Source organism: Cyclospora cayetanensis, unplaced genomic scaffold (genome assembly GCF_002999335.1).
Source record: "Cyclospora cayetanensis isolate NF1_C8 unplaced genomic scaffold, CcayRef3 CcayRef3_contig_11, whole genome shotgun sequence".
Classification (NCBI taxonomy): Eukaryota; Apicomplexa; class Conoidasida; order Eucoccidiorida; family Eimeriidae; genus Cyclospora; species Cyclospora cayetanensis.
In genome coordinates this window covers 265,389-290,620 of record NW_020312048.1, presented here as the reverse complement: position 1 = coordinate 290,620, position 25,232 = coordinate 265,389, and the positions used below count along the sequence as shown (strand labels likewise).

The 25,232-nt window shown below is 50.5% G+C and overlaps 3 protein-coding genes across 3 annotated transcripts; 2 read left to right on the top strand and 1 right to left on the bottom strand.

Moving 5' to 3' along the window:
- Positions 1 to 2,242: 2,242 nt before the first annotated feature.
- LOC34617512 (DNA repair and recombination protein RAD54-like) lies at positions 2,243 to 8,621 on the top strand. Its single transcript, XM_026334685.1, has 14 exons — positions 2,243 to 2,420; positions 2,615 to 2,819; positions 2,969 to 3,219; positions 3,315 to 3,556; positions 4,027 to 4,267; positions 4,491 to 4,678; positions 5,518 to 5,627; positions 5,921 to 6,083; positions 6,274 to 6,417; positions 6,801 to 6,868; positions 7,008 to 7,096; positions 7,301 to 7,363; positions 7,679 to 7,923; positions 8,178 to 8,621. Exons 1-14 carry the CDS (start codon positions 2,243 to 2,245, stop codon positions 8,619 to 8,621), a joined length of 2,631 nt encoding a protein of 876 aa, XP_026190470.1.
- A 1,316-nt stretch (positions 8,622 to 9,937) lies between these two features.
- On the top strand, positions 9,938 to 13,135 carry LOC113146598 (splicing factor U2AF 50 kDa subunit-like). Its single transcript, XM_026334439.1, has 10 exons — positions 9,938 to 9,987; positions 10,255 to 10,727; positions 10,944 to 11,150; positions 11,293 to 11,407; positions 11,606 to 11,702; positions 11,868 to 11,999; positions 12,120 to 12,278; positions 12,507 to 12,584; positions 12,717 to 12,845; positions 12,992 to 13,135. The coding sequence occupies exons 1-10, from the start codon at positions 9,938 to 9,940 to the stop codon at positions 13,133 to 13,135; spliced, it is 1,584 nt and encodes a 527-aa protein (XP_026190224.1).
- Positions 13,136 to 22,548: 9,413 nt separating this feature from the next.
- Positions 22,549 to 23,979, bottom strand: LOC34617509. The gene has a single exon (XM_022730878.2). It carries the CDS (start codon positions 23,977 to 23,979, stop codon positions 22,549 to 22,551), a length of 1,431 nt encoding a protein of 476 aa, XP_022587248.2.
- Positions 23,980 to 25,232: the final 1,253 nt, after the last annotated feature.

The following is a 25,232-nucleotide window of genomic DNA, read 5'->3' as shown; positions in this document are numbered from 1 at the left end:
CACAACAGTGGACTGGTCGCATGGTCTTCGGGGCCGAAGGCTGCCACTATCATGAAAACTAGACAGCCAAGGACCATGGTGCAGCGATGGGGGGCCAGAAGCCGCCAAAGTGACTATTTTCGCATTCTTGTGAACTACCAGCACATTCCGTTCAATATTGCAGCTTAGTTTTGCATGCTGGTACTAGGAGCCTTTGGTATTTGTGTAGGTGGAGCTAGATGTCTTAGCTGAAGGGGAACGTGGTGAAGTCGATATCTTCGACGGACGGCCTTGCAACTGTCGCAGCAATTCAAGGCATGATTCATTGCCTTTTTCTCCATGATGCAGTTGCTACATCCGGAAGATTAGCTCCGTGTAGGAGGCACATGGAGGGATAGTGTTGCGGCCTGAGTTACACTTCGGCTAAATCTACTACATTAGTTATGTTTACTGGGAAATACCGAAAATGGCAGGACGATTTGATTGATCGTATATTGTACTTGTTGGAAGTAACCTTAGCTAGATTGAAAGTAGACGCAAAGTTGTGTGCGCTGGGTGGCTGCGCTAGATGCCATTCCCAACTGCTGTGAATGCTTGTAGTGCGAAGCGCAACAACTACGTGCATCCAAAGTAGCCCTCTTTCCTCTAATGGCGAGAAGTCTGAGAAACACCGAAAGAGGAGGGCAGGAGTTTTTCTTAGGACCACCCCAAAACTCTCTGTAAAGTGTGTAAAGATTCTGGGTATACGTGTCTCCCTACGAGACCTTAGTTGGAGAGGGACAAGATGTAGCCTTCAGCCCAATCGTATTTCCGAGGGGTACATATATTCGTTATACCCTTGTACTAATACATGCGGCAAGCTAGATGGCAAGTGGTGCTGTCCAACTATTTCAGGCTTTCAGAGTCTTGCTGAGTGAGTCATGTGAGCCGGCCGGGGGCCGAAGGGTGTCTTGGGTCTACTGTGACGGCGCGCGAAAATGCTTGTCCGGCTACTTTTGCTGAGTTCTTCACGACACATACTGCGGCCATCTATGGCAGCGAGGAGTCTGTCATTGGGACCTTTTGAATGGGCTCGGTGTGTGGAACTGAGATCGGGCCATCTCTGAACTCGCGTATCCTGCAAGCCGCAGACAATGCTTTAACTAGACAATATCCTAGGCCTGTCTGCGAGTGATGTACTTAATGATGCCTTCCGTGCCGTGAGTGGTGATTTGATTTGTCATGGGAAGGCATCTTCGACGGCAGCAGGGCGATCTGGCGTTTTGGGCTCCTTCTAAGCCCTTCGCTTGCTCGGCGGCGCGATTGCCTGGGTGAAATCAACGGCGACCTGTGGTGTGCACCACTCGATGGCGTTGAAAGAATAAGTAAATAGTGCCTTACACCGATTTTAAAAGTAATTTTGACTTACTGGGCTTGTATGCCCGGCTGAAGTTGTGGGGTCGTTGGCTGGTTCACCACCCACCACTTTACGACAGCCCAAGGCTTTCTGGTCAAGGGCTTTGGTTCCGACGCGTTTGCTCAATCGCAAGCCCTGTTGGACCACCTGTAGTGAAGCTCTAGCCAATATAGCAACTCTCATCCTGCCCCACGTGTTAAAACCAGCAGCACGACTGGCAATTCTCCTGGCGCGTGGCTCCCACTATTAGTTCTCGGGAATCTTCTGCCTTTAAGCCAGAAGGCGAGGTGGCGCGATTATTACCAACGAACTCACAAGAGGCTGCCGAGTCGGAGGACGCACGAAGCCATGCAGAACCTGGCCTCTTCCTCCCCCTGCCTACCATATGCATGGAAAGTCGGTCTCGTTTCAGGATTTTCTCGAAGCAAGCGCCCCCAGATAGGATCCACGTGATACAGCCAGCAGGTCTTTAGAAGCATCTGAGTTGGCGTCCTTTCGATGCTTCAGGCTGGGTGCTTCGCTGGTCGAACTTGGGGGCTGCCCTTAACTTCGGTGCTTCGTCCTTCCAATGAAGTCGCCCTTGGCAAGCATTCCATCTCCGCTTGCTGACTCCAGGAGAGTCGCCTAGGCACTGCCGGCACAACATCGCTGCGAAAAACTCTTCGAGCAGCGCTCAACGAAAGGAGGCCCCTTAAGCCCCCCAGGGCAAACCCCCAGGAGGATGAGGCGCATTCCCACCCGCCGCCCCCAGTAAAAACCTACCCCAGTAGCACCCCCTTCCCCCCTTACCACTTTTTTTCATAAACAGAAAAGAAGCGCAACTCCTGGAGTACCCGACGGCAAGGGTCTCCAAGTCAGAAGCTAAGTATGGAGTGTGCTCCTGCCTGTGAGCTTGTGGGCAGGGAGGGTGGCGATGGAGGAGCCGAATCCAGTGGAGTGGCTCTCTGCCTCGTGCGGGCTCCTCTTATGCCTCTCCTGACAGTCGAAGCTGGGGCGTCCATTCTTTTTCGACCATTTAAAAGTCCGCTGAAGGGCCATTTGCCAGGCAAGGCTGCTTTCTTGTGTCATCTGCTTAAGCTGTTCCGTTCAAATTCAAACCGCAATTACTTGTTTCCGAAACGCGCGCGCTTGTGGAGAGTGATTTAAGCCTAATAGCTCCAGAAACTGGCTTTAGAGTGCTGTAGCATTTCCATATACGGTGGGGTTCCTGTGTGCCTGAGTGTTACTGCCGCGTTGCAGGATGCAGCGAGGAGAGCCTTCGCAAGACGCTAGGAGTTCGTTTAAAGCGCTCCTCGTGCTTCCTGACTGGCGCCAAGCAATTCAAGAGTCCACCTCCTCTAACGTCTGCAGCGGCTTCGGATGCCGCACCATACGAACCCCTCATTCTTTACGAGCCTCAGAAAGATGGCGAACGCAAAGTTGAGGTGGACCCCATGCTGACAAGGTGGGCCAGCTTCTTCTGCAGCGTTGTGTTTCTGTGGGGCAGCGGAGCCTTCAGGAATGTTCCCCCTGCTGCTCCGGCGCTACACTCATTGCGTCCAGGAATGTGTGCGAATGGAATGCTCGGCGGGCCTGCCGCTGCCCCCCCTGCAGCACCCACAATATACAGCGCTCGCGAGGAGCGAAGCGCAGTGGAAGACGGGAGCTGTCTTGTTGTTTGTTTCCCAGGTGGCTCCGTGAACATCAAAGGCAAGGCGTACGCTTCGTGTTCGACTGCCTCATGGGCCTTAGAGACTTCGACGGCTACGGATGCATTCTGGCAGACGACATGGGTCTTGGGAAGACGTTGCAGAGCATCACGGTCCTCTGGACTCTTTTGGTACAGGGCATCGACACGGCACCAGGTAAGCGCGCAGAGCGGCAGCAACTGCATTCGCATGTGCCTCGGGCGCTGCTGGCAAACGCCCATGAGCAGAGTCACACGCTTCGTCCTCGAGAGTCGGTGGCAGAGAGGCCTTGCCTCCCAACAGGGTGGGGGGAGCTGCTCATTGTAGTAGTGTGCGATGCGCTAGGGGTTCAGCGGCGAGGAGGGCTCTCGTTGTGTGCCCGGCGTCTCTGGTTAACAACTGGGCAGCGGAATTGCAGAAGTGGCTACAGGGCCGATGCCCGTGCACTGCAGTGGCGGATAGCTGCAAAGACAAAGTCGTGTCCAAGTTTGAGGGCTTCAAATATGATCGGCAGGCATGTGATCTCCAGTAGTAGTAACGCGAAACCCGGTTAGGCCTGTGCCTCCTGTGCAGCTAGCTAGCTTTGCTCTGGCGTTTTTGGCATTTAGAGCCTACACGCAAGTTTAGAGATCGAGGCGCCCGTGCTGCTGCTACGGTAGAGGCCTACAGGGGGAAGACCGCGCATGAGCCTCAACACGGAAGAGTTGCACTCACCTCTCCTGAGCCTGCTGCTTTCTGTCTTGCGAGCGACTGTAAACCTGGAGTCGAGTGTGTCCGTGCCATGATGCATGTGCATAGAGAGGCGGCTACCAAAGGCAATGTGCGGGCGGTTCCAGCCGTTTACCGCATGTGTGCTGGGTTGCTACCAATGTTGGCGAGCTTCCCTGTTCGTGCATATGCCCATGAGTATATGTCTGTGTGTGAATGTGTGTATAGCCGTGTGTATACGCCTGTATTCAAAGGTGTAAGTGGGTGTGCTTGCAGTCCCGTGTTCTTATTGCAAGTTACGAGACGTTCAGAGCGCATGCGCATCGGGTGGCATCCGTTCCGATAGATCTGGTTATATGCGATGAGGCCCATCGCCTGAAGAACGACAAGACAAAGACGGCTGTAGCGATCAGCCAGCTCCCCGCGAAAAAGCGCCTTCTGCTGAGCGGCACGCCAATACAGAATGACCTTGACGAGTTTTATGCTCTCGTATCGCTCTGCAATCCGAATGTCGTTGGTAAGTGCCCCATCAGGATCTTTGTGCGCTTCTGCAGAGCTGAAACTTGCCTATCTTGCGTCGCATTTCACTCTTAACCACAGACTGCGATTTAAAGTACGTAGACGAGACGCATATGGAAGCGAACGCAAAGGCTCTATCAGACCCGCATTCCGCTGTAGGCTCGCCAGTGTGTGGCATGTGAGATCTGTTCATGTGCCGTATGGACTGCACTCTTCCTCAGGAGACGCATACACCTTTCGTAGAAGATATGCAACGCCTATTCTCGTGGGAAGGGAGCCAGGCGCTACAGAGGCTGAACAGGAACTGGCAGCGGAAAGACTGGCTGAATTGTCCTCTATCACGAATATGTTTATTCTTCGGCGCACCAACGCCCTGCTTGCAAAAGTGTTGCCCCCCAAAATCATCATTGTGAGTCTTAGGTGGTGCTGCATGCGCGTGTGTCCCAAGAAGTCTTAGCATACGCGCTGCCCGACAGAACCCTTAAGGCATTTTTCGTCTCTCAGTAAGAGCACCACCACAGACCGCCGCTGCTTCGTGCGAGTCTTTGTCTCGAACAGAACCTCTTCTGCAACCTCTCCCCTCTACAAGTTGCCTTTTACCAGGAATTTCTCAAATCCAAGTGGTGAGAACACCCGAAGGGCAATATATCTTCGCATCCAGCAGCAATCTCTCTGTGTACGTGTGTCTACGTGTATGTGTATGTTGATGCCTACTCATTGCTCTATCCCCCAATGCAGCCTTCCGCTTGAGTGTCTCCACTGAGCTCGTCGGCGGCACTGGTGGCTCTCCTGTCAGACAGCTCCGACCCACCAGATTTGTGTGTGCTGTTGTTCAGCTGCCGCAAGCTCCTCGATGGCGATGCAAGCGGCTCTTCAGGACTCACCGGAAAGGTCCTCTCGTCCATTCAGGGGCTCATGAAGCTTTGCAATCACCCGATGCTTGTGAAGAACCAGTCGCTGCTCTTGACGGTATGGCGCTCACAGTAAGGGCACCAGAATCGGTGGTCGATTCGCCTTTCGATGCACTGTAGATGCGGCATGGTGCCTTACTATCCTTTTTGGTTTTGACCTACTCGCTTGTTAGCCTGCATGTCTTCCGCCCTCGTGTTTGTCTAGAGGGCTACCCCACTGTTTCTGTGCTTTTCAGCCACAGTTTTTTTAGGATTTTCGGCATTGGGCCACCCGTTGCTGAGGCCAAGCTCACTATCTATCGCTATGCGTGCCAAGCGTTTTCTGATTTACCTGCAGGGGTTTGAAAAGTGTGCAGAGCTTTTTGAACAGCTCGATCTCGAGGGCACGAAGACACGAATTCGGTCGATCCGGCCAGACGTGTCGGGAAAGATGCTGGTGCTTGCGAGGCAAGTCTCTGCGTCTACGTTTTACACTTCACTTCTTTTAAAAATCCCATTGATACTTCTTCTGCAGCTGGTGGTAGTACTACTTGCAGTTTTCCATGATGAGCAGCATGTTCCCCGCAGCTACTGCTGTGCCAGATTATTTGCTTGTACAGGCAAAGTGTGTGTGTCTGCCCAATCTTGCCCTTGCCGGGTATGTGCACGCAATCGTGCTGCTCTTGGATTTTGATGCTGCTGTCGGCAGCCGTGGTGGGGCATGAGCCAGATAGTCCGTTCTCCTGTGTTTGATTTGACAGGCTCCTCCATGCCATTCGTGTGAACACGAGCGACAAAGTTGTGCTGATAAGTAACTACACGCAGACCCTAGACCTGTTTGAACGCCTCTGCAAAGACTCGGGGTATCCGTGTGTTCGTCTTGACGGCTCTACATCGATAAAGAAGCGACACGACCTCATCACGGTGAGGTCTACGTCGGCCACCTGTGAAGGCTTGTCCAAATGAGCTTCCTGCGGTGCACACTTCCTTTGAGTGAGGGTGGGGTGCTGCAATCGATTGCAAGGGGATCTTTCAGGCTCGCACTCTGTATGTGCCTTCCGGCAAAAACGCAGGGTCTGCTCTTCTCGCAGATTTTGCACCGTTGTGCCTGCAGAAGTTCAATGACCCCAACGGCTCAGCAGCTACAAGCTTCGCATTTTTGCTTAGCAGTAAAGCAGGAGGTTGCGGTGTCAATCTGGTGGGCGCGAACCGTCTCGTCCTGTTTGACCCTGACTGGAACCCCGCTAATGACAAACAAGTGCGAAGCTGAGTTCTGCAAGGAGAGATGGTGGACTCCATGCGTCCTTCGCACTTCAGACTTGTAGCGTCTACATTGCAGTGCCTTGCGCTCTCACCGAAAGAAAGCTTTTATTGGTGCAGGTCTTGCACATCTGTAGTCCTTGTGTGCTTGGCTGTGTTGCAAGGCTCTTGCGCGCGTCTGGAGAGATGGTCAAAAAAAGACGTGCTATATTTATCGGATGTTCAGCACAGGGACTATTGAAGAGAAAATCTACCAGGTAAAATTTGATCTGGTTTACGCAGCTTTCTGATGCTTTTCTGTCCTCAATCGCTGGCGAGTTTTTGTGCGTGCCTGATCGGAGTGAGATACCCTATGTGCTGCCTGGTGAGCAATGCTCGCAGAGGCAAATCTGCAAGGATGGTCTGAGTGCCATGCTGGTTAGTGAGGGAGAAAATCAAATAAAGGACTCGTACGCAACCCCACCCACAAACACCCAAAGGCCTCTGGCTCTTGGCCTCCCCGTCACTATCTGCTATCCAGCTTTCCGTTTTGATCCCTCACCATCACAGCACCTCATGGTCATGCAGTGTTTGCACCTTGTATTTCAGGCTGTCGACTGATTTGGTGAAGGATTTGTTTCAACTCCGCGAAACGCGCTCAGACACGCACGACATGCTGGATTGCCAGCGCTGTAAACGTGAGCCTCTGCGCCCTATCCGCTACCGTTGCCACTGCCAATGCTGGAACTCACATAGAGCAGCACTGTGCTACCTTTTTGCCGAAAACACGATCGCGTTAAACCTTCGTTTCTTACGCTTCTGCACCCTTCCAGGCGGTCGCTCGTAAGCCCCCTGAGGCGTGTACTTGGTTTACAGAGGTAATCTGCGGAAGCGCATTTGTGCAGGGAAGGATGGTGAACTGCTAGGAATGGTTCCACAGCTAGTAGAAGGTTTCGAGGAAGATGGTATGGCATTTCATAGCATGTGCAATATTCACTATGGAGCTTAGGCACTAGACAAACCCTGATGTGCAGAGCTCTCCTCTTGGTATCCCTGAATCGATGCTTGCTCGAGGCCCCTTGTGTGAAATACCGATCCGATATGCCTTTTCTGGAGACTTCGGCGTTGAGCCGGAACTGTTGGTGATTTTAAAGTGATTAATAGCTGTGCATTTCTACCCGTGACGTTGCAAGCATGTCACTTGTCTGCGCCAGAACACATACGGCATGCCAAGTGTGCGGTTGTATCGGGGTACTGCAGCGTGTATGTCGTCTGTTCAGACCTTCTTACATGGGCACACCACGCGGATTTGACGACAATCCCCGATACAATGTTGCTTAAAGCGATTGAGGCTGCTCAAGTAGATGTCTCTAGCCGTGAGGGGCCTGAAACAAACGGATCTACAGGCGCGAAGAAGCCTATGTCCCTCGAAGATGCGTTAGAATATTTCCAGCCTGTTTCATTCGCCATGTCATGTAGAGTCGAATTCAACAAAGAGGCTGAAGAAATGCGAGCGTTAAACAAGGTGCTTCTAGAGCCCAATGGTTTTTCCTCTTAGTTCTTTCATAGCTTGCTTGTCTTTTAACCTCTAGGCATAGGTTTCCGATCCGCCGTGTTTTAATTATCGTCCTGCAGTGAGCACTTCCAGTCACATAGCGGGGTTGAGAACTAATGCTTTTCTCAGGAGACATAAAACGGCTCTTGCTTAATGGATTTCTTCCTTGGCTTGGGAACAGTACTTCTAAGATTTTATTATCGTCTCTGTCTCTGCCACAACAGAAACCGAAGCCGGCCTGCCTCTACGTGTTGCTGTTTCCACAGGAGCGAGATGCCGAAACACCGCTTCCCAAGAAGAAACTCCGTGGGGACGACCCACACGGAGATTTGAGTAAGCCAGGTCTGGCTCCTGCGGCAGGCGATTTGGAAAAGACAGCTGTAGCAAAGACATCATCAGGCTTGACAGATTCCTCGGCAGAAAATTCTACAGCTCGTCTCACGAATTCCAGTGCTTCCTCTATGGACCTTCAAAATATCCATGTTAGTAGAGCCGCAGTACCAAGCTCTACAGCAGTTTCTCATGGAGAGCGCATTCAGGTAGTTAACGGTGATACAGAACTTTCAAGCGGCAGCGAAGACACCACTACTAGTGAGGAGGAAATGTCAAGCGATGAGACAGAAGCGTCAACGGAAGGTGAATCGACCGGCGATAGCGGATCCGAATAATGGTCCAACGACTTCTTTCACATGGTATATTCCATGCGCACCCGAGCCACTCAATGCACAGCAGCACTAGTGTGCCGTCTTGGGATAGGGGCTTTCTTTACCAAGCGACACAATTGCCACACGGGACGCGCGGCTCCGATGAATCAATCGAAGAAACTACAGCCTCTGAACACCTTACATGTCATGTTTTATTGCTTTTGGATTAGTGGACCATACTCTGTACGGCATTTAGTGCCACATGCCTGGCAAGCCTTACCGTACCGAATTAGGGCTGCGGGGCACCTGCACTGATTCAGCCCAGGCGCATAAGGTCTCCCCACTTTGGCGTGCATCGCAGTACATTGACATGTTAGGATGGTTCTATAATCTAACAAGGCACTACGAGCTTCACAACCACAGGATCAAACGCCATTTGTGGAATACCTCTGCGAAAATATGGGTCGTATTCTTCCAAAACTGTGAAAGCAACTGCCGGTATTAGCTTGCTTTTGTTCCCCCCGAGAGGCAGCTCATGGACCCTTTTGCAATAAGCCTGAATGAGTGTGTAGCCAACGCATGCTAGCTGGAAGTCCGCTGCCATGCCACAAACTGTGCTGCGATCAGTATTTATTCAATACACCTTAGTTATAAGGCACAGTCCAACATTGAAATACTAGCAGCCTATCAGGAACGTGTCCCGCCTCCAAAATAGTTAATAAGTTAGTTACACGCACTCTGCACCTTCTGCTAAAACTTCTTTCGCTGGACAAGAGGCAGCATTTCAGGATGACGAAGTTGGGGTACCTTCTACTCGCGTAGCCTAGGAAGGATGAAAGCTGTGGTGCTAGAAACATGGCATAACAACATTGTAAAGGCATCATCAGTCCTTTCCGCCGAACCACTGACGCTGGAGTGGCAGATGGGGCTGCATGCTCAAGGTTCAAGAAAGCATCTCGTTACTGTTTCCTTTTCTAGTCCGTGGGTCTGTTTTCTTCAGTTTAGATATTCTTGAAATATGTTTCTTTGCTTGGAGCTGCCTTTCTTTGGGGAGAGAATTAGTGCCTTCGTACAATTGGGCTTTGCTGTACGAAATTTAATGCCTGCCCCCCTGGCCGCATCCACCTCCTTTTTCTTATGTCGCAAGCCCCACTTGAGTGCCTGAATTCCCTTTTGAAGAACACGTGACTGGCGCTTACTCATACTTTCAGGAGCTCAAGAAGCTTTGGCCTAGTTATAAGCAGGAGGCAACTGGCACTGCCTCGTCGATTCCGCAGTACGAACAGCCGCCTACATCCCATTTGTATCATATTCCTAGCAAGCAGTACGACACTAGGAGAATGCCGCCACAGGCGGCGAGCGACAATGGCCCCGAGAAGAGTCGGAGTCGGTCGGTCAACCTACATAGTCTTAGCCGCTAGTCAGTGATGATGTAGCTTACTTTCAGCTGCCTCTATACCCTACCTGCACTCCGATTTTGACGCTCTCATAGGGAATCCACTCTCATCTTTCCAGTGCTCCACCAGGCTCCAGACACTCGAAGTGGTTTTTGCCGGCTCGCCTGATGGCTCATGCCGCAGCAGTCTGCGCATCAGACTGGCACCCCATCAGCGCCTTCGAATCTACGAATGTTCTGCAATGTGCGCATACTGTTCAGGTCTCGGAGCAATGAGGCACGCCGAGGCGGCGAACTCAGAGGGGATGGAGAGGGCGGATCGGACTCTTCAGCCGTTGCAGCAGCAGCAGCAGCAGCAGCGGCCCGCGCTGCTGCAGCTCGAAAGGCAACAGAAGATGATGCGAAGGCGACACTCACTCGGATCGTGCCGGCAGCCAGCAAGGTTCCTACGACCTATGCGCCCATGATGTCTGGCCAAGACGCAGCTGCCGCTGCAGCAGCTGCAGTAGATGCGCGCAGCAAGCTAGCGCAAAGTCTCAACGCAATTTTCCAGCCTCCACCTCCTTCCTCCCCCCCGCCTCCTTCTGCTTTAGGAGAAGCGAGCAGCGGTCCATGTGGAGCCTCCATGGGAACTCTTCCTCAAGGGCAACCTTCGCCAGCTGCGTTGCGCACCCCCAGCCATGCTGATACAGATCGGAACGCTCGTCGGCTATTTATCAGCAACATTCCTCCCGGTGAGCCTCCTTGCTTAGATTCTTTGGCCCCATGGCTGCTGACTCGCGTTAAGAGGTCGCTTGAAGAACGGTTCAGAGTACACACACGATTCACAAGCGTCTTGCTGCTTCGGCACTTGGCGTGCTGCAGCTCAGGCTCCGCCGCTCGGTTCCGCATGTATGGAGGAAGGAGCGATATGCAGGCTCTTGCGAGTCTTTTCTGTATTTTCGCCTCAGGGACCACGCAGGCAGACATCTGCGGGTTCTTTAACGGCGCCTTGCTTGCAGTCAACGCACAGACCGGCTTTGCAGACCTGGCTGTAGCGAGCGACAAGCCTCAGCTGCTCCCAGTAGAAAGGTGTGAGGGCCTTCAAGAGAACAGCCGCTACTGCTTTCTCGAGCTACGGTCTCATGACTGGGTCACCCTCTGCTTGAAACTGGACGGTGCGTCGGTGTGTGTTTGCGTGCCTCACGGAATAGCGAAAGTCTGCGTTTGGACTTGTGGCATCTGCCAGTCGGCTGCAGCTAACATCAGGGGGCTGCAATGCGTTGGCTGCTGGCTGCTGCGCTTCGACGTGTGTGTCAGGGATAACTTTTAACAACAACTCCCTCAAAGTGCTGCGGCCAAAGGACTACGTACAACCGCCTGGTGGCGACCCTGCAAAGGCAGCACACATACCCGAGCTAGAAAGATTGCCCAAGTAAGACTTCGGAGCTTTTTCTTCCTGAGTGTAGGGTGATTCTGCTCGGGTCAGTCGGTTCTCATGTTCCTTGCAATTGCATTCCAACCCTTTGGAGGTCTCGAAAGGTGACGTTCATCGCTGAGACTCGTAAGCGGGGGGAGGGAGGCCAGGGTTCACTACTTTGGATTTTTTTCTTCGTGGGAATCCGCTTTGCAGACCCGAAACAAACGAAGTTCGCGCTTCGGCGCCACCGCGGAGTGCAGACTGCAAGCTGTACGTCCAGAATTTGCCTCAAGAAATGGGGGAGGATCAGGTGAGCGTAAGCAGTTCCGTGGGAGGCTGGAACTTTCCAGCTTTTTGTAGGTCCCCACAGAGGCTCGGCGTATTTTGGAAATGACCTAAGTGTCGGTCCAAGGAGAGTATGAGTAGGGCTGAGCGAACTATGTCCTAGCTTGGGGTTGTTTTGCATGTTGCTCAGGTGCGCGACTTATTCGAGCAATTCGGCAAACTTAGAGTACTTAACTTGATCAAGAACAGACAAACAGGGAAGCACCGGGGTTACGGCTTTTTCGAGTATGAAGATCCAGATGTAACGGACCAGGCCATAGAAGTGCGTTAAGGTGCAGCTGAGCAACAGCGCGGAAGTTTTAGCAGTTTGGAGCGTCGTTCTGTTGATTGTGTTTAGTCCATAGGTTTTTGGCTTGCGTTGCTGCTTGTATTTGTATTTCAGGCCTTGAACGGATTCGTATGCGGCGCCAGCGTGCTGAGTGTCCAGCGCTCCAACTTTATGCCCGACTTGCTGCCCACCAAACAGCACACTACGGAGGTCACAGCACTCCCGTCCTCGACCTCCTATGCGGTCCTCGCAGATCCTCTCGTTGCTATCCAGGTTGGTTCTGTGCATGCTTCTCATTGCACCATATTATGTATCATTGAACACTCCGGCTTTACTACGCCGGATTCAACCTAGCGGATCCACAGGAGGCAGCCTTCACTGGTCTCGGGGTGCCTGTGGGCCCTCTCAGTTCATCATCAAAAGAGTGGATTGATCGAGGCTAGGAGTTTAGAGCACTTAGATTGAGACAGCTGTCTTGATGTGGCAAATCTCTCATCGCAGGTTCGCGCAGGCCGAACTATCGGCGAGAAGCCCTCACGCATTGTGCAGTTGCTCAATACAATTTACCAGGAAGACTTGGTACGCAGGATCTGCTGATCAGTTGTGAAGCCGATAAAGGTCTTTGAATCTCAGTGGTTTGCTGCCTAGTGCAGTTCAATGCCTGTCTGAGGACAGGCTTTGGCCGAGCTCGTATGTGTTGCACGACTGCAGATGACGGACTCGAGCTATGAGGCAGCTCTTAAAGACATTCGCTTAGAGGCAGAAAAGTATGGGCCTCTAGAAGAAGTTGTCATTCCGAGACCAAATCAAGACTTGTCATACAAGCCTGGAGTGGGAAAGGTAGGCCGATATGCTTCTCGTTTCGACGTTGTGGCATTGCCATGTTCGTGAAACATTATCTATTCAAGGTTTGCAGGAGTTGCGTTGTGTCTCTGAGATAGTTGCAGTATTTGTCCAGACCATGTGCCCGGCTATGTGAACTTCAGGTCTTTTTGGTTTACGGAGACGTGACATCTGCCAGAAAGGCACAACTCATGCTGAACGGGCGTCGATTTGACCAGACTCGTGTGGTATGTGCTGCTTTCTTCCCGGAGCAAAGGTTTAAGGAGGGTCATTACACGCTCACGTAGCCGTGCGGCGAATAGATGACAGCCACGCCGCTGCTTCACGAAGTCACTGCAAAACATGTGGCGAGACCGTGTCGCGTGCTTTTTCCCAAGTGAGAGGCTTCTTTGCCATACGTTTCAAGGGACTCTTCTGAATACTGTGTTCTACCACATGCGGTGCAACCATTGCTTTTTTGAAATGACCGCAGTGCTTCTTAGTGCTTTCCACTTCAATAGGCACACCATCAGAGTTACTCACAGCGCATTACATAGTACACCCCGTCTAGATTGAACATGTACGTTGCATATTAGTATATGCTACCATAGTGTAGGAAGTAAATTAGTGGCTAGTATTCTATGTGCTCGTGTGTAATTTGTTTTTGGCACTCAGCAGACCACCTGCGGTAAGACAGGGCTCGCGTTGCCATCCGGCAAACCTAGCCTTCCTCAAATTGCGTTCACGCATCTGCTTAGTCCATTCTAGAGTACCTAGCTATAGTAAATTCTGCACCATCAGCTATATTCTAAAAGCTTCTTTCAGAGCAAAAGACTGCCAATTATCTTTCTAAAGATCTCTATTCGGCTGGTCCAATGTGCACATTGTATCCATGTCCGTACTTAGAAAGCCTTTATCCCCCATAGAAAAAAACAAGGCAATACAACTCTAGGGTTAGCTTAAGATTGCAAAGCTGTTGCCCTCTGCATGCTGATTCTCAGCTCACACCACAAATTTCTATGATGGAGTACAGAAGATTTTAAACTTATGTGCCCGATCTTTTTGACCCATATTTTGCTACGGTGCAACGGGCAAGCGTTAATAAAGCCTTTGGGGTTATGTACAGATGATCAGTACCCTATCACGTATTTAGCTTAACGATTCGGAAAGGGAGCCACTCTGTACCAGTGTCCTCGCGTAAATCCAACGTCGTGTTTCATTTCGCTCCTCGTCTTCAGGCAGCACAATGCTTACTAGCTACAATGCGATTCGCCGTGAAACTGAGCTGAGGCCACTGCACATGGATCGAAAGAGTGTGTGTAACTCTAGGCGCACAAATCTGTAAGGTGCTGGTCGTCTTTGTTGACAGGTGTTTATGCTCATAACGAGTTTGGGAGCTTGTGCGAAAAGAAGGGTTTAGGTAGAGTGTTGACTACCGGATAAAGCTGCCTTGAGGAGACCCTACAGTCGGAACAGGTCCACTCCGGAGCCTGTAACGCTGCGTGCGGACGGGTTTCCCACCGCCACGCTTCCCTTCACATCGGTGTAGCAATGCAGAATTTTCAAACGACGCCCACGCGGTGCCCTCCTCTGCCCAATTAGAAGTACGGAAGAAGACGCTACTTGGCCGTCAATCCACCACTACCGGATTAGCATCAGCAAACTTGAGGGATTCTCACTAAAACTTAAGAAACTCAAAATGTCCGGGTGCTTGTGTGCGCTATCGCGCTTTATGGAGTTGCGTTGATGGTTAAGATGAAACCTGGGCATGCTTCCAGCAGCACTCTAAGTAAAGAATCCTGTGAGTGTGGCAGGCTATGTAGCCGCCTCATAAGTTTGTAGAACGTATAGACGCACTACAGCACACTCTTGCATGCTTGTTTGACTGCTGGTTTGTTTTTTGGGCTGCCGTAGTTTTCGCAAGTGCACCACTACATCCACTAAAATTACGAGCTCATAGTTTGGCATTTGCACAACAGCAGGTAAATTGCATATCAGCCAGCATTTGTATATAAAGACTCATTGCTGCGCATCACCCTCTTGGCCAAGTTCGAGGCACGGCCAAGAAATGTTGCACCCCTAGGCAGCTGGCATCATGTCTGATAAGGCGATTAATGTAGCGAGCTAAACTGCACGGAAACATTGTCAACGCACCAAATATATCAATTAGATGCTAGTAAGCAATAGAGTAGTTGAGTTGCTTTTCCTCATATTACACTACTGCAGTGAACTGTTGGCTCGATATAAGAAGACGCAGCTCTTTTTGCGTGTCTGGTAGAAGCTATGTACAGGTAGCTGTGAATGTTCGGAGTGCCTAGAGGATGTAGCAATGCGGTCCCTACCTCTGAGAAGCGGGAGCAAGAGAGGGCAGCATTTCGTCTAAAGAGCACTCAATAACTTTCTGTAGCGTGTGCATTGAGCCGGCATTTAGTTTTCAGAGACCTTCGATAAAGCGTTACAGCGGGCACGACCGTATAGTTCGATGCAGCCGTTGCCCTTGCATCCATTGGCTGTGGATGCAGTGGCGTGTCGGCTTTCCCCCATAATAATGTCTGGCTTTGATGAATCGTTTGGTAAATGGATAGTTTGATTCACCTCGGCAACAGAGGAGAAAGGAGAAGCTCTCAGGCGATGAAATTTGAAGGTGGCACCACGCCTACTTGGGCGGCAGAGGCCTATTTGCAAGCTAATGTGGATACAGTAGCTCCAGAGCTTTTTGACAGCCAGAATTTGTAAGCCAGTAACTTGTCTGGATATGTGGATGCAGTTATACTGACCAGAAAAGTGTGCGGGCCTTAGGGATGGCCATCACTCGAAGATTTAATCAACCGGTTGAAGATATAGCTTGCTATACTTTTCAAAGCTTGTGTATTAGGAAGAAAGGCGCTTAAACTGTGACTCTTTGCACGCAAAAGGAGTCAACTGATCATGGAAACTACTACAGGCAATGCCTTCCTACAAGGTAGATTCGGTATCTCAACAAAGCGAGCCACAGTCTATACGAGCGGCTCAGCAGAGCAATAAGAAAAGACAGTCATGAGCGTGCACCCAATCTAAGTGGCGCTCCAAACAGCTCATTATCAGAGAACTCGATAGAACTGTTCAGCCGAGGAAAAGCCCGAATGGGCAGCTTTCAGGAAGGGCTTGCGGAAGTTCTGAATAGCGACGTTCTGCCAGTATGCTGGCCAAGTTGTGGTCGTCCAGCGCAGCGTATTTAGCTAATCCTTGGGTCAGTTTCTAGCTCTGTTCCGCGATGTTGGAAGCCCTCACAGCATAAAGAGGTGGAGACGCAAGGGGATGATTTGTTTAAAATGGCAACATTCGGGTGTCGACCAGCGCCTCGGGGCACATCTCGTTGCTGGTGGCAACGACGGTTGCAAGGTGGAGGATGTTCTTGAGCCGTAAGCCTCTCAATGCGCAACAGAACTTCCTGATGCCTCATTGGCGAATTACGTGACAAACCTCACGAGGCATCAGTCTGATTGACAGTTGGCTTCATAAAAACCTTCCCTTTAAATCCCCATTCTCTCCGATGATAGACACAAAACGGCGTTTCATCCTCATACTCCCAAATTCAAGTACATTTGTATGCCGTCTAAACTTGCTGATGCCCTAGCCAAACTACAACGGCAAAGGCAATCGCTCTTTTTGAGCATGTCGAAGGTGGCTACATTGCTGTCTGCATGGGCCATGCCTTAGCCCTCAGCCGATACGTTCTAGAGCATCTACCGCTTGCGCGTCAGCTGGTGTGGGACAAAAAGTGGTATGTGAAGGCACAAAAGTGCTCGTTATTAACGAGAACGACTGTAACTGTCTACTGTGTTTGTGGTATTTCGTGTTTCCGTTGCTGCAAATGCGCCAGCTTCACAAAAATTGGGGCAATCAAGGCGTGGCCCTTACCTGTAAGCACTTGCAAGGAAGGTCTGAACTTCTATGGGCTTCCATCTTTTGACCGTAGTTTCAATCCTCGGTTTGTTTGGAGCGGTTCCCTCATGACTGCTTTGCATTGGGAAAACGCAGACTCTGACTTGGACCGAGGATGCCAGTGCGCAGGAAGGACGCTCACCCCTGGCCTTACCATTCCTCCACTGGCACTGCCCAACGATGAGCGTCGTTTCTTCCCGACATCTCATACTACTGATGAATTGGTGTGTGCTATTCGCTTCCACCGGCAACAGGCTCCCCACAACTCCGAACTATTGCTGTGTATTCTTCTCGACCCAACAAAACCCAGCATCCTTTTATACTCTGGGGACAAGGATTTCTATGCGGTGTGGGGGGGCGATAAAAGTGCCGGCATTATTATATGGATCCAGACCATCAGCCCTTATTATACCTCGCGAAGAGCTTTTGGAACTTTGAAGACCTTGATAAGCCTACAGTTGTACGCTAACTTGGGCGCCTCTTGCAGCACGCAATCACAACGAAATGTATAAAGAGCATCGCCAATGTGGTGCCCACGCCCAGCGACTGGGTGCTTTGCGGCGAGATCGCTCCTGTTTGTTATGATTCACGGCTACTATCGACATTGAATGCGCATTATGTTTTTGACACCAGTGCATCCGATTCTACTAGCAAAAATCCGGATGGCAAAAGGGTGAAGCGCTACCACGTCGAGGATGGCGTACTGTGGTTCAAAGCAGCGAGGACTCCGTCGTCAGTGCATCCGAATCCCACTTTGCACTGCCGTTTTACACAACGCAGATCGTCTTGTTAGTTCGGGTCATGTGGGATCTGCATTACAGTGTAAAAGCTCTCACGGTCATTCGGGTTTCGCCTTAGATGCGTCGTGCGTCGGAGGAGTACGCACTGTCATGCCTAGATTGTCGGCAGGTGAAGCGGCGCATACAGTCCTGAGCTCGGCGATTTTCAAAGCCCGACAGTTTCCCAGAATAATATGACTGCGAAGGCCTTTTGTTGGGCTGCTCTTTGTCTACGCACTCAGCAAGCATACCCAGTCTATATCTTGCCCCAGCTTTGCCATGCAACTGGAGCTCTGCCGCATCCCTGGTTTACAGTCTGTAGGTCCGCTTCGATACGGGCGAGAAACTGGTGATCAAAACATTGAACGAATTCAGAAAACAGTTGCTCAGTCCACGCAAAAGTGTGCGCTATGTTGAAGAGAGACAAACCCTGAATCATAAGAAATGTGAGTCTGCTGTGTTTCAATCCTGAAGATTTCGTCCTGATGAACTCACTCGCTCCGCGAGATGCACCAGAAGATGGCTTGACAAAGACGTTTGCAGCCAGGCGGCCAGGATCGTTGATCCTCTCACATATCATTACTCTTTCTTACTCCATCAAATGCCCTTAATTTTAAAGATGCCAAAGAACTAATGATTTGGCTTGTTGAAGAAGTTTTGAAGCTCTCCGAGTTTTTTCCGGACCTTGCCGCACACCCCAGTAGCACTAGCGAAAGCGGATGATCCACTGGGAGCCGTACAGATGGTGGTGTTTAGGAGCCCGTTGCGGGAGAACACATTCGACGGGCGTTTCCGGTGAAATTGGGTCGGGATCGGCAACCTCAGTGGTTGACGCGGAGCAGTTGCTGGGTTGGCTGTCTGCGTGGAAATATATATGTATCGTGGCTTTTTTATTTTCATTGCTAGTGGCCATGGAAAGTGCTCATCAAATCCCTTGGCAGACATTCTGCCGGGAGTACATACCTTTATATGTACTTCTAACTTGAAAAGCTCCCGGTTATGGGTTAGTATTGTTAGGATTTACTTTCACATAAGCAGTTGTTGCATACTTTGCCTTTTCCATTTGTAAAGCTTCCGCGTTTAAGCCTACGTGGCTAGCGGCAGTAGGGCAGGACCTTTTTGGCTATTCTGCATGCAGCGGTACTCGACACACACACGAAGAATATCTGGGCGTGTGTTGAAATTGGGTCCATGTCCTAAGTAGCTTTCTATAAGGCTTGCAGCTAATGAATTTCAGCGTCCCTTCACGGAGACCTTAGATTGCGCGGTAGAATTCCCTCCTTGCGTGGTGTTGAGAAAACAACCTCTTTGTCTCTAAAAACAGCGAGAGGCAAAGAACGGCGCAGGGACAGAATACAGGGTAAGTAGTAGTCTGTAAGCTCTGCGGTGCATGCCACTGCTGGGGTTGCTGCAGCAAGTGTGGTTGCTTTGGCCCGGCTTGCGCCCAAGCCTTGCTGTGATATCCAAAGCCGACATCAGCGGAGCGGTAGACAGGGGTGTTGGCCTTTTCGAGTCTAATCAGTCTGGTTCCATCTGTAGTCATGAGCATAAAATCGGAGTGACAAGAGAAGGAGGCCTTATAACTTAAAAGAAGGGCAACAAGTCCAAACACATAAGGGGATTTTGAAACTCCAAATGTTGAGACCGCTCAGTAACAGACGCGTCTACGCAAGCACCTGCTTATAAGACACTTTTCCACGTCGTCATCGTATTCTTTGTTTAGCCGTCTACGGGGGAAGGCAGGCCGATTGCAGCAACAATCGCGCAATGCTATTTTATTGCGCCCCTAATACACCCTAACGCCTGTGGATCTAAAATGACACCGCTGCAAAGAAGTCGTGTGTTAACTGTTGTATTATAAAGGCAAAGGGGGCCTGCACGGGGAGGACTTGCTTTTTACGACCGGGGTACTGCTGCACGGACCCTCACAGTAGTGTCACAGAACCAATGAATCTAGTAAAAGCCGTGCCTGAAGCATGTACATGACTTCCGAAAACTGCTTACAGTTCAAGTCGCTCCAAGGCAACCTTCAGGCAATTTTACAACCACAGAGTGCATACTAGCTGTGTAGAGTTCAAGGCAGCTCGCCCCAGACTTAGATACGTCCAGGACGGGACGAAATGACAGGCACAAAGAGGAGGACGATGACATTTTTTGAATGTAGGTCAGCGCCGTGAGATAGGAGGATCTATATGTCTTCTGCTGTTGAAGTGTCTTATCATGTGCAAAGAGGTTGCTGCAACGCTTCATCTAAAGTCTCTATGGAGAGACTCATCTCCAGAATCAATGCAAACTTGATGGAGCGCTGTTGAGCGTTTGCAAAACAACTCTCTCCTTTCCCTGACCGCGGCCCTCTTAATTTTGACACGAGGAAACGGGGGCCGCTATGGCGAGTAGCGTTTCGCTCTTTGGGCGATTCACGCATTCACACTAGTTGCACAAGGCATCTAGCTCACGCGCAAACATAATTGCTCCTTCTAGTATCGAGCTAACAGTACTTTGAGATGGGGATACGAGAAGACAAGGCACTCAGCTAATTATTTGCTGGTTGCTATTAAAATATAAGCTTTGTAATGGAAAGTGTCTAGCTGCCGCTTAACGCGCTACAGCAATTGGTAGTGGACCTCATTTGGGAGCGACTCAGTCGCCAAATATCCCACACTCAAAATCTCCACGCAGTTCTCCCAGAAATAGAGCAGTGAGCAACTTCGTGTTCTAGCTTGTTCGTTTTCGAGTTTAGCTCACAGGGCTTAGTTTGGCCTCATTCTGCTCCACTGCGAAACTACTATGCGTATTCCCACTGGTTTTGTGTTTTTGGATTACTGCTCGAAGAAGTGACTGGAAAATTTTCTTTTGTGACAATAGGCTACCAATATGAAATGCATCTGCTAGTAAGGGGCATCTGCCCAATAGGCGTATATGAAGCTTTGCCACCTTCTACCACACTCGTAACGTATAATCAAGAAAAATCCCACAATTGGCTGCTTGGAATAGCTGTTCGTACTGCAGAGTAGCCCTATTTTAATACAATAGGATAATTGAGGTTTATGCACGCACTAGATACTGCGTGCGACTAGCTATGAATTCTCGGAGTGCTTGAGGAGGGATGCAACGCGCACCCTGGCAGTCCTTTTCCCCTGATGCGAGCAACCCTTGAGTGGCGCCGGCAGTTAAAAGAGAAGTTCTCTCGAAAAAAACATTCGTTTATGCTCTACCAAGCCTGTATAGATTAAGGTGGTAAGTGTCCCCCTACAGAGAAGTTCAGCAAGAAGGTTACATGCACTCGCCTTCTTCGCTGTCCCCTTTAGACAATCTTAGAATATGCCAATATGGATGGATGGAGATCTACAGCAGCAGCACAGGAAAACTCTATATACCTGTAAAGCCTTGCGCGTAGGTTTGGTATATTGCCCAGACTTCTTGAAACCCAAATTTAAGGTGTAGCCATTGATCCACTGCTGGTCAGTACGCTCTCGTCGACTACAGAGAACATCTTATAGTGATATGCAAGGTTAAAAGTTTTAGTGCTTTCTTCAAATACGACAAGATTTCCACTATTTAGAAGGAAGTGCTGGGGAGCAAAGTTGCTCAACACTACGCAAGTCCCGTATCTGCGTGTCCAGTTAACAGGAGTTTAAACCCCACAAACGCCATTAAGATTCAACGCACAGCTGGAACACGTCAAGAAACATTGCCCTGCTCGCTCAGTTGCCTTCAAGTGATAAAGTTGTACGTTGCTACACGGGAAGAAAGAAGTTGAACAGATCAAGGAGGAACAGTACCCTCGAGGCGCTGTTTGCCATGACTCGCCACCCCGTGAATGGAACCTTGATTTGAGGGTACAGCTGTCAGCAGGAAAAGGCATTTTCATGCCGAATGCATGGGTAAAAGTGCACAGTATTTTGAGCCACAGTTTCATCAAATCGTTGCAGTCCCGTCACTCTGATACTCACTGCACCTCAGAGCCTACGCCTCCGTTTACTTTACCTGTTATGCAGCTTTCGATGACAAAAAGCCGCTTGCATGTAGAAGCCTTCCGAAGATATCCGCAAGTTCATTTTTTCACCGTCGTTACCTCTTCATTGCTGAGCTCGTTCATACTTCATGAGACGGACAGTCGAAAATGCGTTGTCCTTCCATTTCCATCAAAGCTTCTCACTAGGCCTGAGGAGCTGTGGTAGGGTGGTTTTTTTCAAGCAAGGCAAACTGCGAGAGCTCGCCAATGGGGGCGGGCCTTCCTGCCTGGGCACTTGCAGCTGCAAGAGCGTCAGTTTTAGTTCAAAATGCAACCCAATCTGTTACCTTTACCTAAACGACGACTGGTTTGCTCATAATGACACATTAAGCGGCTAGAAAATCACTTGCTGGACAGTCCCTCCCTTCCAGTCTTGTTCACAACATGCGCACAAGGCACTGACGAATGACCTCTACCCGGCGTATCGAGGAGAGAGTCCAACATCAGCCCAAGTTCAGGGCTCACAGATTGATTGATGCACCACCAACTTCCCCTCCAGCACTCGATAGAATGCCGCCTCCCTCTCCTTTAAGATAGGCACCCTTCTCACTATTGCAAACATCTGATACCCACGGAATAGCGATAGGAACAAGGCAAAGCATGCTGCTCAATTCAGTTCCATCAAACCAGTGCTCCCTGATCTTTAGAACCTCCATCGTCCTCCCTCATCCCGCCTGTTACTTTACCGTCCACTACTAGTCGGCTTTTGGGCCACCTTCAAACAAGTGAGTGACCCTCGCACCAACTTGGGCGTGGCGTCGCCGAACTCTGTCTGCTGAGACATAAACTTCATGCTAAGAGCACCATGCCCAAGACCTGAAGGGATGTCGCAGCGCCCAGTTGCCGCAAGACGGAACAGTTAGGGGCAAGGAGAACACTGGATGCAGTATGTTGCGTCGATGGAAGAGTGCATCCAAGGCAACGGGACCAACAAGGCTTCATGGAACAGAGGGACGAGAAAAACAAAATGTACTGGCTCTGCCTACGGATGCTTCAGTGCCATTTAAAAGATGTTGGCAATCCACGTGGGTTGCTTGTCTTCCTTAAGCCTTTTGCGGGCGTGATTCCTTCCATCCTCTGCCTCTATCTGCTGATTCTTCAGTTCGGTAGTGAGCACTGCAGTCTCTGGGAGGTCAATGCTTTTGATCAAAAGGTCAACTTCAGCCAATCGGGAGCTGACGATTGGAAGCACCACACTACAATAGTTTTTGCCGCTCACCTGCTTCAGAAGGCCCGTCGAGCCACTAAGAGCCTTTTTACCGACCGCCAGCGCACTAAGGAGTTTTCCATGACAAGAACCAATATCCTCAATAGTCTTAAAGTCCGGAGAGGACACAAGTGATGCCGCGACTAAGAGCGGCTTCGAAGCTTCACCTTGCCATTCATTAGACAGCTTAGCTAGCGACTCTAGCAGAGCCTTCTCGGAAAGCAAACGGGATTTATACAACTTAGCAAGCTTCTTAGCCTGCTTCTGTGCTTCTTGATTGCCTAAGTCAGCGGTGGCCCTCTGTCTGACGTCCTTCCAGGCCTTCCAGGCCTCATTTCTTTTTTCCTTAAGTATCTCCAGCTCATTCGCTTTCTCCAAGATAACGCTCTTGGCGCGCAGTATACGCGAATCGTAGTCCCACGCATTCCAAGGCAGCTTCCTTGCATTACTTACTACATCCAACAGTCCATCACCCACCTTATTCAGCGGCAGATCAAATTGCCGTCTCACCATCTCCTCCTGCGTTTCCTGTAAACCCCCCCTAGAGGCGGGTTTTATAGCCATCATGTCTACATTCCTCGCTGCCGCCATTGCTTCTGATGCCTTCAGTCGCAGCGGAGTCCGCTGGGACAGTGCGTCCTGAGCAGGATCCGCAGCTAAGATGTCAACTTGCCTATCACCCTGACTAGGCTGGGTCCTCAAGTCGCCCATTGCAAGCGCATCCCCTAATTCCGTCGACGCTACTGGCAACGGTCCTAATAATGAAGAGTCTGGTAGAGCACCCGGTTGTGTTAGCATGGGGGAAATCGACGGCGGCGTCAGTTGCGTGCTGCGCACAGAGGAGTCATCGCCTGGAATCAAGGCAGCCCAGGAAGGGTGCTCTTTCGAAAATTCACTTCTTGGTGGGGCCGGGTCTGAACCGCTAAATGCGGGTACTTCAGTGCTTCCACCAAATTCGGACCTCTCCCTGATAGGACCTGTGACTTGCTCCCTCTTATCCCACGGCCGCGAGACGAGGCCCTTTGCAACCAACGCAGCAAGTAGCCCTGCTAAGACAATCCACAAAGGCAGCATGTGCCTCTGCCTCTGTGGCAGGAGCGGCGGTTGCCTATCGATGTTATGTACCAGCGAGTCATCCCCAGAAGCAGTTTCCTGTTGCGGTGGATTCAAACCGACATCTGAGCCGCAGTCAACGCCACCTCCCAACTCCCAATACGCGGGCTTCATGATAATTACATCACACAAGATGACATAAAGAGTTTAGAGCTTAGGATAGCGGTTTGCGTTGATGCTTCTAGGGAGTAAGGATCGGCGAATCGCTTGGTACGACCAAGGCCAAATGTACCCCTTTCTTGCGAAAAGTTATGCCCACATGGAGATATTGAGCTCGGAAAAAGCTCTAAGATCATCAAAGGTATCGATAAACGGCGGCAGAAGGCGCAGGGCCCAAGGCTTCTGTTCTCTACACAAATCACTGTCCATGGGGCTTTGGTAGATGACCTGCTGAGGTTTGAGTGCCCATGTACTAGGGGATATGTTCATCGCCAACGTTGAAGCGTTCTATATCGTGTACAATCTATTTTGGGCTATTTAATCTTTCATGCGGTTTTTTCTTGTTTTAGGTGAGATGAAGGCGAGACTCAGCACTCTGTTCTCTGTCGCACTTGTGCTGTGTATAAACTATTTTGCATGATGTACGCCTTCGGTGAGCATGTCGAAAAAACTGTGCGGTTGGGAAGTCAACATCGACTACCTACTGAACTAGCGGCAGAGTTTGACTGACGGATAGGGTGGCTGCTAAACTGGGTTTTCGTATCTGAGCAAAAGTGCAGCTAAGGATAGGCTGTTCATATGTTTGTGGGCAGTCTGCAGCAAGGGAATGCCTGAAGCATGGGGCAAGGTAGCAGGATATTCAGTTGCATCAGCAAGCAGACAGAGCTAGGGGCCGTCCTCCACAGTCGGTATGTACATAAATGAAAAAATGTAAGCATGGCGGAATGTAGAAAAGCTCTGCAGCGCTGATTGCAGGACTGTCAGCGCCTACCAGGAAGGCAGCACTACTAGAGTCTTCCTGAAAGATGGATAGAAGTTGTTAGGCGAGCCTATTAGGTGCAATTTCGGGAGAACGTGCGCGAGTTGTTGCATGAAGGCAGTACAAAACAGAGGCAGAAAGGGAGGCCCCTGTTGAAGACCTTATTGAAAACATCCCGACAATTCAGCCATTTAAGGTTCTTCATCACTTCGTGCGCGAAGCAATAGACCTTTCAAAAGACCATATATCTCCGCCATTCCGTTCTTTATCTTTTCTAGCCCGTTCTCCCCTAGCTTCCAGGTAACTGCCAATCTAGAGCACCCCTGAACTGCTAAGGCTCGCTAAATCTTACGTCTGAGCTATTTTGGAACCTGGCACTACGGAAAGATGAGTACTATAATGTTCAGGATGCCCGCATGTCCCTTTTTTGAGTGCTCTATCTGACGTA